The 14,559-nt window shown below is 40.6% G+C and overlaps 1 protein-coding gene across 1 annotated transcript; it reads right to left on the bottom strand.

The window, feature by feature from the left end:
- Nucleotides 1-4,666: 4,666 nt before the first annotated feature.
- PRL (prolactin) lies at nt 4,667-14,413 on the bottom strand. Its single transcript, XM_006121839.5, has 5 exons — nt 14,373-14,413; nt 11,168-11,349; nt 8,442-8,549; nt 5,332-5,511; nt 4,667-4,906 (listed from the first exon to the last, which is right to left on the bottom strand). The coding sequence occupies exons 1-5, from the start codon at nt 14,407-14,409 to the stop codon at nt 4,715-4,717; spliced, it is 699 nt and encodes a 232-aa protein (XP_006121901.1). The 5' UTR covers nt 14,410-14,413; the 3' UTR covers nt 4,667-4,714.
- Between the last annotated feature and the right edge of the window lie 146 nt (nt 14,414-14,559).

The raw sequence follows: 14,559 nt of genomic DNA, 5'->3' as shown, positions 1-14,559 counted from the left end.
AGTACCAGAGGATAAACAGGTACAAAGGAGAAAGCAGATAGCATAGCAAAAGTTAAGAGTTTTCTCTACAGTAGATAATATCATAGGAGATAGAGAAATACATGGTAAATATTGCTTGGTAGCGAACCTATAGCTCATGCACTAAGATGTTATTGTTTCTTTTGCATGCCATACAATCAGCCTTTGGGAACTTGAATAAGTCAGAACAAAGAAAATGGGAGCAAGAAATGTATCTCCTTCTAATGTAAGGACAGTTCATGTTGCTAGCACCTGCCAGAAAAAGATGTAGTTTACAGTACATCAGGCACCATTGCTCATATTTTTTCATTTCCTCTTCCCAGCTGAATAAATGAAAGGAAATGAAAAAATCACTACCATAAAAATGTACATTTTTTCTGTATGTTCAGTTATGGAGGGATGTCTCTAAACAGAGACATAAAGCTCCAAGGAAGGTAGATATTGCTGAGATGTTGTCTTAGTCATTTTAACTTCTAGGTAAGAATTGCATACAAATAATGAGATATGAAGGGTTCCATTGAGATTCTCAGTATTTTGTTTTTACTTGTGAGTATGGGAAGCCAGTTTCTTTACATTTATTTAAATAAATTTATGCGGGTGTGATCTCTGGATCCAATTCTCACTGCTTTTGAGATTTGATGTTTATTTTAACATAAATGCATATCTGAATTTGGATTTTCCAAATATCAGATGATGGAACTTAAGAAATTTTGAATAATCAACTTTTTTTAATATTAACATTTGGTAGCTATTCATTTTTGGATGTGAGACATTGAGTCCGTGCCACCAACATTTGAAAACACAAATTGAGGCTCTCATCTTGCAAACACTTGTGTGAAAATAAATACATAAGTAGTCCCAATTAGTTCAGTGCAAGTATGCCTGTTAAGTTATTTATATGCATTAAAGCTTGTAATATTGAGGCTTAAAGGTATAGAAAAATATGAAATTACCCAGTTCATATTTAGGAATTACAATTGTTATTTATGCCTATGTCTGTTTTTCAATCATAATATAGGTACTCCTCTTCCACAATATTCCCAAAATGATTGGGGAAATCCTTAACTTTCTGATATTAAATATAAAACTTCCAAAAGGTGTGTCCTGTTCCCAGGCCACATCTTTTGTTAGTCCCATTTGGATCTATTCCAAGTGCTGGAATATAGCCAGTTAAACCTGGAGAAAGAGACTGTGTGTAATAGAAAAGGATTAGTACTTGCTGGCAGTCTGCTACAGAAACAGAAAAAAAAAAAAAGAAATTGGAGGTTGGTATAGTAGTTATCACATCGGTATTTAATACTTGATTATACGTGGCATTCACTATGTATAACAGCTTCCCCTTTATTGTTGTTAAAGCTGGACAAGATGAGAAAAGCTGTACTAAATGTAAGTTGCAAGAAGATGGGTCAGACTTTTGCCCTGCCTGCCAGTGGCAACTCTGGAGAGAGGGGGGTCTAGGAAGGGCCACCAGAGGGGATATGTGGGGCACCCCTTTAGCAATTAAAATTTTGGGGAGGGTGTAGGGGGACAGTACACCTCCCGAGTGGTACCACAAGTTACCTATGCTGCCTACACATTCCACTGTGTTGTGATTGATGATTAATTGAACCAATAATGAATCAGTTTCAGCTACATCATCATTTGAATTTCGTGTAATAGGGCCTGATCCTAAGTCTGGTGAAATCTGTAGGAGCTTTGTCGTTCATTGACTTTCATGGAAAGAGGATTAGACCCATACCGCTTGCAGTGTGGGACTCCCTTTTTCTGTTACTACTGTTATGGGAGTCTCAATCAGTGAAAACAAACATAAAAATGTAGATCAGCAAAGACAGAAAGGTAGACAGATTAAGTACTGAACATCTGAACATACCCAGAAGAGTATCCCGTTTAACTGCTGCAAACATGGCGTATCTAGAATGTGAGAGTATTGTAACTAAAAACTCTTAATAGTTTTTATAATAAGAAAATAAATTATGGTCTGCCTCAATAACACTAATACTATCTAATCTGTTAGATTCCTAGGGCAGAAAGGCCAGGTAGGGCCACAAGTGCACCTTGTCTTTAGGAAACACCATGTAGGGCAGTTCTGAGATCAGGGCCTTGAGCTCTGATACCCACCTCAGTGACATCACTGCGACTAGGAACGCAACCTTCCAGGATACGTGGGAGAGGAAGCGAGAGACCACAACTTGAAGGGTGGACTGGTGAGTCTGAAAAAGGACCAGGTTAAGGCCCACTGTGAGGTGGTACCCACATTGCAAAATAGCGCCAGTCCGCAATTATGCAAATGAAGCACGGGATGTTTAAATCCCCACTTCATTTGTAATTTCGGGTGTCTACATTTGCATTCCTCCCTCAAAGGAGGAATGAAGTGTAGACATATCCTAAGCTTGAGGGGCCACGAAGGGCCTGTTGTCCCTCGACACATGGGAAAAGACCATTGACCTCGAATTGGCTGGTGGAATGCAGAGAAAGCCACAAGGTACATCTTGATGGAAGTGTGCTAGACTCTGTGTCCTGAGCCTAAGCAGGTACTTCAAGACTTATTGTAGAGGTGAATGTGAGGGAGTCATGCTGTGTTTCGACACCCAGTGGGAGAACTATATAGGTTAGGACTTTCTGCTTCCCAGGAGAACTTGCTGGACCTCCTCTGAGCAGGTACATTCTTTTGGGTTCAGCTATGGAACAACGTGGTATAGAAAGTTCAGGCTGGGTTGCAACAGCCACCTATAAGTCTGAGACAACAGATCCATTTGGTTGGGGATGGGGGTCCCATACCAATACAGTTGTGGCCATATGAGGGTGACTAATATAATCCAAGCCTGTCCTTCATCTTTGAGGACCTGGTTGATATAGGGAATTAAAGATAATGTGTACATCAGGCACTCTACTTATGACAGGAGGAAGGCATTAGAGAAAGCGCCCTTCCCCCTTGGGAGCAGAAGGGGTGACACTTCCTATTCTGTCTGGTAGTGAACAGGTCTAGCTGGCGAAGTTCCCACTTCTGGAAGAGTATGTGGGCTACAACTTGGTGAAGAGACCACTCATGGTGAGAGGAAAAATCCCTGCTGAGGTGATCTGCGAAGGTGTTCTTGACCCCAAAGAGGTGAAAGGCCTCTAAATAGATGTTGTAGTTGGCTCTGCAATCCAGTAGACAGAGGTCCTCCATGCAGAGGACTGAGGAGTTCTCCCCCACCCGTTGAAGTAAAATATTGAGGCTATATTGTCTGTCAGGACTCTTGATGTGCTCTCTGCCAGCTATGGCAGGAAGACCCCACAGTCCAGGTGGACTGCTCAGAGCTCTTTCACATTGATGTGTGGTGTCATCTCTTCCAGTGAACACATACCCTGGGTATGAAGACCCCCGAGGAATGTCTCCGAGCCAAGGTCCAAAGCATTTGTCACCAGCTCAAGTGAAGGTACAGGGCTGTCAAATGGGACTCTATCCAGGACATTCTCACTCTTTGTCCACCACTGCAGTGAGGTAAGCACTGCTGATGGAGTAGTGGCTTCCTTTTCAAGGTGGTCCCTAGACTGGGAGCAGTTTGAGGCCAGCTGCTACTGCAGGAGTTATATGTGGAGCCTAGCATGGCGCACCATGTATCTGCAAACAGCCATGTGATCCAGCAGTCACATGCAGACCCTGGCCATTGTGAAGGGAAATGTGGAGACCTCTGCTGTGAGGGCTGACAGAGCTTAGAACCTGTCTCAGGGCAGGAATAATCGGTGTCAATGGAGTCCAGCACTGTCTACAATGAATTAAATTCTTTGCACTGGGATAAACGTGGATTTTCTGTATTCACTAATAGGCTGAGGGATCTCCAAGTAGAGAGGAATGTATCCATGTCCCTCTGGACCCTTGAAGAGCCAGTAGTCAAGGTAAGGGTAAATTTGTACCCTTCAACTAAGCCATGGCCAATGCCATGTACTTGGTGAACACCCTCAGTGCTGCATCAGGCCGAATGGGAGTACCACACACTGATAGCAGTCAGGGCCCATCATTAAGCAAAAATAGAATCGGTGTTCTGGAAAAATCACTATGGAAGTAATCATCCCTTACATTAAGGAAGGCATACCAGTCTCCTGAATCCAAGGAGGGTATTATGGAGGCCAGAGAGACCATGCGGAACTTCAGCTACTACAGATAACCAATGAGGCTCCACAGGTCCAGGATAGGCCACAGCCCACCTTTGGGGAAAAAGAAAGAATGGGAGTAAAACCCCTTGTTCCGATATCTGTCAGAACTTTCCCCATTGTACCCAGATGTAGTAACCCTTCCATCTCCTGCAAGAGGAGGCTTTTGTGAGAAGAGTCCCTGAAAAGGAATGGGGAAGACAAGGGTACCTTGTGCCAAAGTGTGAAGGTCCTCTCTGTCATATATATTTGTATTAGTATTTGCATGATTTATTTGTATTTGCATGATTGGGTTATCACTGATAAGCCAGAAGCTGAGAGCTGAGATATTTAAACAGTAGAGTGGACTATTACAGTATGTGATTTATGATAAATGTTTTTAAATATTGAGATAAATAACATTATTTGTTGCAGCCAGAAACCATGTAAACATGCATAAAAATTATTGGTGGCATACACAGTATAATTTCTTAGAAAGTTTGCAACCAAAAATGGCAAAGCAACAATGCCCTTATGCGTGATTTAATGACTCATTTCAGCGAGGGAGGGGCCTAGTGAATACTTAACAGTTGCTATCATGGATAAGGCGACACTTTAACAGCTTCAGGTAGTTGTCAATTTTGTGGGAATCCCTACGTAGACAGTGCAGCAGATTGTAAAAGGCAAAGAGACGGGAATCTTCATCTGCCATTTGCAGGGATGGGAGACCTGACCACTTGGAGTAGACTTCATTTTCTGTTTCCCCAGGATGAACCTGTTCAAAAGGAAACAAAGTGATTGTTTTTCATTGACAACCCTACTAGATTAAGCAATAGACCAGTAGTGTCGAACCAGTTCTGAAACAGTAGTCACTATAATGGCTACTGCTATAGCGAGCTAGCAACACTCAACTGGCCAAATAGCCACGTTGTTCAAGCCAACTGGGTCCTGCTCCAACTGCATCTCCCTCCCCTCAATGGGTGTAGGAGTCTATTCAGGAAAGATGGGGGCTAAGCTATTCCATGCCAATCTTCATATGACTTTGGATTCCTTAAGGTACAGAATATGGTTGGAGTCAGAGTAGATCCGTCTTGAGAATCCTTTTTCTGCATCACTCTCCTTCACTGAACAGAGAGAACTTACCCTTGAATGTGGCTTCTAGGTTGATTGGAACCAGGATATCAGGGTTCTAATACTCACCTGTCCAACAATTTTCTCCATTCCTTCTAGAAGACGCTTGTTTTGTTGCTCAATCTCCATAGCCTTCCAGAGAATGGTGTCTGGAGCTTCTTTGATGCTTTGCACTTCAGAGACCAAATGCAGCAGGGGATCATTCCAGGAGCGCAGTACTCCCAGCACTAAATTCAGTAGTTCATCATGCTGTTTATCAACATTAAGAATAAAGCAAGAAAGTAGCATGAGGAGCCTGTGTTATATTCAGGTTAGAGTTGTCTGAGACTTAGGGAACCTGGATTTTATTTTTAGCTCTGCAGTGTGGCCTTTGGCAAAACACTTGTCTTCTCCATATATTTCAGTTTACCCCTCTTCAAGTGGTGTATACCTGTACCTGCAATCAGCTTTTGTTGACAATGTGTTAAAAGAGGATTGGCTGAATGCTGATAGAATACTGTAAATTCCAAAAATTGCCAAAATTGTCTCCACAGTATACTGTAGAGTCAGAGCGATCAGGTTTGTATTAACTTGATAATTAGCCAAGTTTTAATGAGACTGATTTAGAAGTCTGGTGGGATCTGAAAAATAAATCTCTGCATTGAATTGAAGGTGCACCCTGTGGTAGGCCACTTAATACCTTTAAAACGGATTCCTACTGTCTATATAACATAATAAACATGTCCTGTCACCCTCCTCTTCCCCTTTGAAGAATTTTTCTTCCAGGAAAAGTTCTCCTCTTTAGAAACTTTCATTGCTTGTGGTTAGGTGGAAGCTCAAAAAGCTTTCCCTCTCTCATTCTGCTGCACTAGAAACTGTAGAAGTTGGGATTTTATTCTGCATATGCTCCTGTGCTAAAAGAAAGAATTTGTAACCCTATTACATCATATTCTAAATGGAGGCTCTTAGAATTGCAAAATTGGAACGAGGGTGCACCTGGTAAAACATGGAACTCTTGTGTAACTCTTTTGTGACTAACCTGGCACACTGTCCTCCCCAAAGCATTTTCAAGTCTAAAACCAGGTGGAGATACATATTTCTGTTTAACGCCGCCATTATTGGTGGATGTAATATACCTTGACTTTGACAAAGCTTTTCATACGGTCTCCTGCAATATTCTTGCCAGAAAGTTAAGGAAGTATGGATTGGATAAATGGACTGTAAGATGGATAGAAAGATGACTAGACTGTCAGGCCCAAGGGGTAGTGATTAACGGCTCGATGTCATGTTGGCAGTTGGTTTCTAGGGGAGCGCCCCAAGGATTGGTTCTATGGCTGGTTTTGTTCAACATCTTTATTAATGACCTGGATGAAGGGATGGATCGCACCCTCAGCAAGTTTGCAGATGACACTAAGCTAGGGAATGGGGTAGATGTGTTGGAGAGCAGGGATAGGGTCCAGAGTGACCTAAACAGATTAGAGGATTGGGTCAAAAGAAATTTGATGAGATTCAATAAGGACCAGTGTAGAGTCCTGCACCTGGGACGGAAAAATCCCAAGTATTGTTACTGGCTGGGGATGGAATGGCTAAGTAGAAGTTCTTCAGAAAAGGACCTGGGGGTTACAGTGGATGAGCAGCTGGATATGAGTCAACAGTGTGCCCTTGTAGCCAAGAAGGTGAATGGCATATTAGGGTGCATTAGGAGGAGCATTGCCAGCAGATCCAGAGAAGTGATTATTCCCCTTTATTCGGCTTTGGTGAGGCCACATCTGGAGTACTGTGTCCAGTTCTGGGCCCCCCACTATAGAAAGGATGTGGACACATTGGAGAGGGTCCAGCAGAGGGCAACCAAAATGATTAGGGGCTGGAGCATATGACCTATGAGGAGAGGCTGAGGGATTTGCACTTATTTAGTCTTCAGAAGAGAAGAGTGAGGGGGGATTTGATAGCAGCCTTCAAATCCCTGAAGGGAGGTTCCAAAGAGGATGGAGAGAAGCTGTTCTCATAGTGATGGCAGAACCAGGAGCAATGGTCTCAAGTTACAGTGGGGAAGGTCTAGGTTGGACATTAGGAAAAACTATTTCATTAGGAGGGTGGGGAAGCACTGGGATGAGTTACCTAGGGCAGTGATGGAGTCTTCATCCCTAGAGGTTTTTAAGTCTCAAGCCCTGGCTGAGTTGGGATTGGTTCTGCCTTGGGCAGGGGGCTGTACAGGATGATCTCCTGAGGTCTCTTCCAGCCTTATGATTCTATGATTGTTAAACTGAGAATACAGAATGTAATGTAGCAATATCCAACATGCCTCTCTTTACAAATTGCAACTGTAAAACAGTTATTAAAGTCTTTGTGTCTGAGTGATGATGTAGACACCTCTGAGCTGGTGGCTATTGCATGGTTATCTATAGAGATTAGCAACTGCTACCATAACTATAGATCCATTAATTACAGCTACTATATTTATGCATCTCTTGGACTACTGATTCCCCTTTGCTCCTTCCTGCATCTTTTGTTATAATCCTGCTTAATTATTATTTATCTGTATTAAAGTAATGCCCAAAGGTTCCAATGAGAGTTGTGTACATGTGTAAAGAAAGACTTGGCCTCTATGAGAAAGTGTTTATAGTGTAATTTGAAACAACGTTCAGTAACTGAGGGCACATCTACACAGCAAGGCTAGAGCTGAAATAAACTACACAACTTGAGCTATGTCAATTGTGTAGCTTAAGTCCAAATAGCTCATTTTGGCTTTTGGTGCTGTCTACACAGCAGGAAGTAAGAGTTAGAGCACTCTTCCTCTGACTTCCCTTACTCATAAAATGAGGATTACAGGAGTCAGAGTAAGAAGTCCTCTAGACATTATGTCGAAGCAACTACTGTAGTGTAGACACAGACTATGTTATTTTGGAATAACGTCAATTATTCTGAAATAACACTGCTGTGTAGATGTACCATGAATGTAACATACAAAGAGAGAGAGAATGAACACAATAGGAATAAGACTTCTTTCTATATATAGCATATATTGAAGCTAAATACCTGTCAGATTTTTCATCAGTATTTGACATTTTCTACCTTTCTTTTCCTGACTGTTCAATTTTAAATTGACCATTTTATCTCTTTCAACTAGCTGAGGCCTGGTCATCTCTAAATTTCCCCTTTCTCCTCTTCCCATTCTATTATGGGTTAGAAATGGGACTCACGTGAGTCTGCTGAGCTTGTTCCTTGTCTTCAGGAGTGGTTAGGGAGGAGGTGTGGCAGCCATCAATGGCCTTTGTAATAAACCCACGGCCTTGGGCATAGCGCTCATCCTGTGGATCAACAATAGCGTGCATTTATGAAATCAGTAAACAAACAAATCTGTGGCTCAGATAATCTAAAGGAAATTAAGTAGATGGTTTTCACTCTGGTTTCATCACTGCATGCACTGTTTGTCCATCCAGTATATAGAGAAGTAGTTTGAAATCAGATTAATTTACCTTGAATTAATAGGACCTAAAACTGTGGAAGGAAAATACTTTCTGGGATTAGATTCCTACACAAGATCAGTTTAGAAGGGATAGTTCCGATATTCTATTTACAAATCTTCATGATGATATAAAAAAACTTTTTTTTTTTTTTTTTTTTTGAGAATCAAGTAGTAGGGGATTTGTAGATCTAGGATAATTTTTCTGATAAGTGATCCACAGAATGAACTATGTGGATATCTTTTTTTCTGATTTCCAATTCGGAAGTTTAACTATAGTGTGATAGGAATGGCAGAGTTTCCTCAAATATAATTGTCCTATGGGTTGCTTCTGGCTCTTTATAACTGTCCTTTAAAAAATAATCTTATTCAGTGTATTTCACTGAAGATATTTCTACTTCCTCCTCTCCCTCCCATACTGCCTTATTAAAAATTTTTAAAATATTGGTACCTATACACTTGCCATCAAAATGTATATAATCAGTCAGTTACCCAAAGCCTGCAACATAAGGGAGGCATAGGAGGTGACATTCAACTTTAAACAAGTGTATATAAAAATTAAGAACTATTGAAGTCAAAGAAGCAATGTCAATTTATACCGCCTAAAGATCCATCACTGAGTCTAGAAGGAACAGAATAATTAGAGCAATTTCATGTGTTTGGTATCTGAATTTGAATCTAGACAGTCCAGATCCAACTTTTCTGGAAAAAAGGGTCAATTTAATGAGACCTGGTACAGTTTGCTTATGCCCTAGAAAAATGTTTAATGTTTGTTGAAACTGAAGGTCCTGGCCTCTGAGGGGAAAAGTGTGGTAATCTGTAAAATTAAAGACTGCATCATAATAAGGCTTGTAAGAATTTGATTTTTTTAAATTTCAATAGATAACATGGTTATTTGGAAGTATTTTTAGCTATTTAATAGTTGTGGAAATAAGTAGGTCAGATGATGAGGGGGGTCAGATAATTGTTTAATGATAACAGATGCTAAGATCAAAAAAGATTAAAGCTTTAAAACTGTTAAGCCATTAATCATCACCACATATCAAAATATACAAAGTAAAAATCCTTAAATCAACTTCTAATAAGTTCTCAAGTAGCATTTTTCTTACTTTTTTTATCTATAAACTTAGATTATTCTTGATGGAAATATTAATTTGTGCGTGTGGTATAATTCACAGCATACTGACATTTATCAATCCTTTAAGCCTAATCATAATGTATGATAAGGGGGATGAATTAAGGTTGAAGTGGTAATATTCATTCTGGTACTTCCTAACTTTTGAGTGCTCAAGTTTTCAACCTTAACATTCCTCTACAGTAGTTTTTGTGTGTGTAATTTTATAGATGTTTTAAAAAAGCAAACTGAAAGAACAGAAATTTCTCCATGTGTCACTTCATAGACATTCACTTAATTCATCAGTAGGGTCAGAACTGTTAGCTCCAACACACAGACCTCTGCCACTGGACCTAAGGGAGTAACTCTTAGCTGTCATAGGTTGTTACTTCTGTGTAGACCAGCACTAACGGGGATGACAGACTTTGCCAGTGGGTTTCACAGATTTTGCCAAAAGCAGTAGTGTGATGAGACTCTGGAATCTTGAGTTCCATCCCAGGCTCTGGAAGGGAGCATGCTGTCGTGCAGTGGTTTTCAAACTATTTTTCTAATGACCCAGTTGAAGAAAATTTGACTTGAGTATGGGTTCCAGGGTGAAGCTGAGGATGAGAGCTTTGGGGTGTAGGAAGGGTAGGGTTGCCAGATGGTTTAAACAAAAATACTGGACACACTTGACATTACATCACAATCGACATTACATCTTATTTAGAAAATACTGGACATTTATATTTTCTCAATTTGTTTCCTGAACAGAAAGCTCAAATACTGGACTGTCCAGTTCAAAACTGGACACCTGGAAACCCTAAGGAAGGGGGCTTTGGCTTTGGGAAGGGAGGCCAGGGCTGGGGCAGGAGGGGCTTACCTTGAGCGGCTCCCAGTCAGCGGTGCAGTGGGCGTGTCTCTCCTGGCACCACAGACAATACTGTGACCAAGAAGCAGCCAACAGCAGGTTCCCAACCAATGGGAGTGCAGAGTAGTTCCTGGGGCAGGAGCAACATGTGGAGTCCAGTGTGCCCCACCCCGCACCTAGGAGCCAGGCCTGTTGCTGGCTGCTTCTGGAGCGCAGCTCAGTCTGTGGTGGCAGAACAGGCAGGTAGCCTACCTTAGCACCCCGCTGGTCACTTGATCTCCCTGAAGCAATCAGAGCCGGTGCCTGACATTCCATGACCCAGTACGGGGTTGCCACCTGTAGTTTGAAAACCACTGCTGTCATGCACATAGACCCTACTAACTCTTTTCCCTAAGCCTGAACCATTTCATACTATCAATCTCTGCTTGTGTGTCTGTGTTTTTTAAACATTGCACTGCAGTTTCTGTGAAGTTTCGCTGATAAAAGGCTGTGTACTTACAAATTCATTGAATATTTCTGAGGAGAGGGAATGGATGTAGTGTGAGAGTTTAACTGCACGGTCAAAGAGATTCCCAAGGGAGACCTGACAACCAGCAGACCCACTGGGACATATTGGCAATGAGGTCACAGCTTTCTTTGACAGGAACATGTTAGAAACCAGCAGCACCACCAGCAGCACACCTGTTCAGGTTAAAAAAATTCCCAAAATTAAACACACAGAAATATGGATTTAGGATGCATTGTATAACACAGGGGTCTCCAAACTACGGCCCGGGGGCCGGATGCGGCCCGCGAGGCCCTCTCATCCGGCCCGTGGAGACCTTTTTGGATTCAAAGGCAGAAGAAGTGAGATTGTTTCAAAACCCATTTGAAGCAGATGTGGCCAGTTGCCCAGATGAACTGCAGCTGGAAGTCATTGAGTTGCAAGCAAATGACCTCCTAGGGACAAGTTCAAAATAGGACTGGTGGGTTTTTACCAGTTTTTGCCCAAGGAAGACTTTCCTAATGTCAAAACTTTTGCATCAAGGTACCTTTCAATCTTTGGAACAACATACCTGTGTGAACAAACATTTTCAAGAATGAAATACGTGAAGAACAATTTGAGAACAAACTTGTCCGATGATAATCTCAGGTCACTGTTGATGTTAGGGACAACAAATCTAAAGCCAGAAATGTCTGCTATTTTGGCATCCAGGAAACAATTTCACCATTCACACTAATACAGGTGTTCATGTGTAGTGTATGAATGTGTTATTAAATAATAACTGAATAAAATAATATTAAATAAATAATTAAAAACAACATCCATGTTTTGATTGTTTTTTATTTGGACCTCAAGTGTGTAGTCGGCCCCCGAACTGCTGTTTGATAGTTAATGCGGCCCTCGGGCTGAAAAGTTTGGAGACCCCTGGTATAACAGAAACTATCACAGTTTTCCAGGAAACAGGGTAAACCATGTTACGGTAAACTGTACTCACTACTGTCTCTTACCACTGTATCTGCCTTCATTATACAGCAATAGGTGGAAAAAATTAGCCTTCTCCACTTTGTAAATATAAATACATAATTATATGTTCATAACTACATAGTTGGGAAGGTATATTGTTCCTTTTTCTGCCCCCTCCCCCACTTCCATCCTCCACAAATGTGCTTTCCTTCTTTGCAAATGTTGGAGTTTTTAAATTAATTTCAAGGGAGAGTGGTTAGGTCACTAAAGATTTTGATTGTCTTGGGAATTCCCTCAAAAAAAGGTCCAGCTATGCTGTTCAGCAGTTTGAGTTTAATTCTAAAGTATCTCCTGCTAACAAAAACATGGTGTACTTCAGCCCTTTTCTGATCTTTTGAAGCTTTTGCAAACACCTTCAGAATATCTTATAAGCAAAAAAGATGTGCTAAAACTTTTAACATTAACTTTACAATATCTGTTTTCTATTCAGAGAAATAAAATATATGCAAAAGTACATTGAAATTTTTTAAAGCAAACCTGATAAATTAATTGTTCACTTTCACCTGATAAATTAATACATTGGTTCAAATATTAGCATCCCATGCAGAGGTAAAATGCATCAAAAATGACTTGATAAATATACTGATTTATCAAATGTATTCATGTTGTGTGTGCCAAACTAAAATACACCTTTTAAAACTGAAGATCCCCTTTTTATATAATCTAGTAAAGAAATAATATGTAGTTCAACAGGTTTGTCTTTCACTCTGAACCCCAGAAAAGTCATTTTATCTGCACAAGTTCTCTAACACAAACACCATAAGTAATGTATATTCAAAATGCTGCAGGTAGAAGAGTGTGGTGGGGAAGAATCAGATTGTGAAGGAATGTTGAGGCTGAATGGCTCAAGAGATCGGGATTAGGTTATAGAGCCATTCACTTGTAAATCACTAGTTTGATTCTGGAGAATGTTGGTAATGACTGAAAAGACATTGCTTTCTGACAGTAATTCAATGATTTTTTTTTTATGAAATGAATAGGTAATCTGGGTGTGCCTATGTTACAAAAGATTGTTACAGAGAGGAGGGAGAAAAATTATTCTTATCCTCTGATAATAGGAAAAGAAGCAATGGACTTAAATTGCAGCAAGGGAGTTTTAGGTTGGACATTAGTAAAAACTTCTAACTGTCGGGATGGTTAAACACTGGAATAAATTACCTAGGGAGGTTGTGGAATCTCCATCACTGGAGATTTTAAAGAGCAGGTTAGACAGACATCTGTCAGGGATGATCTGATGGTGCTTGGTCTTGCCATGAGTGCAGGGGGCTGGACTGGATGACCTCTCCAGCTCCCGTCCAGTTCTAGTGGTCTCTGATTCTATTATTCTTAATCCAATTATAATTGACATTATTAAATAACTCTGTTAGTCTGAAGCTAGGTCTATAGTACAGACCTTTATTGTTATAAGTATGTTATAGTACAAATCCTCATTGGTATAACTGTGTTGCTGAGGGATGTGAAAAATCCAACTCTAAAGAAGGTGAATTAACTATGGAAGGGTACATCTAAACTATGTCCCTTTTTTGATAAAGGGATGTAAATTAGACATATTGAAATTTTAAATGAAGCTGGAATTTGATTTTCTCGTGCTTCATTTACATAATGGCTGCTGTGGCTTTTTTTTGAAAAGCCGCTTTTTGAAAAAAAAAACATGGTCAAAATGGGGATCATTTGACAAAAATGCCCCATTTCGAAAGACCATGTTAATCTCAAAAAAAACCAAAACCAAAAACAAAAACCCGCGGTCACCATTATGTAAATGAAGCATGGGACATTTAAATCCCGGCTTCATTTATCATTTCGATACATCTAATTTACATCCCTTTATCGAAAAAGGGATGTAGTTTAGATGTACCTGAAGAGAGATGCTTCCTTTTCAACATAGTAGCATCTTCACTAAAGCACTACAGCAGCGTAGCTGCACTGTCCATGAAGACAAGCACTCCGAGAGGCCAACGGATATAGGACTGAAGACATATAGGGAGGAAACTACCTACTCACTTCTTGGAATAGACTCTTCATGTAGACATGGAGGAAGCTTGCACTGATGCTGTCTTTGTTGTATCTATTGTATAGGACTTTAGTATTCAGATCAGTCACTCTAACCTCTCTTAATTCAGTACCAAATTCACTTTAACTTCATGGAAGCAAAAATGAAATGAAATGAAAAGCAAAAAGCCAATGGCAAGAGACTTACCCTTCAACGAAGCCCCCTTATTCATGGTAGTGAGCATGTGTGGCAACTTTCTTCACCAGAAAGAAGCCTGGAGGTCTTATTCTTATCTTATGCGGGAGCCAGCTTTATACACCCTCCAGGGGCTATGCTGCATATATTCAGCAGATGGGTCACCATGCTTCCTCGTCATTGAGTTTACATTCTTAAT

Source organism: Pelodiscus sinensis, chromosome 2 (genome assembly GCF_052426305.1).
Source record: "Pelodiscus sinensis isolate ZL-2025 chromosome 2, ASM5242630v1, whole genome shotgun sequence".
In the NCBI taxonomy this organism is placed as follows: domain Eukaryota; kingdom Metazoa; phylum Chordata; order Testudines; family Trionychidae; genus Pelodiscus; species Pelodiscus sinensis.
This window is presented reverse-complemented; position numbering and strand designations above follow the sequence as displayed.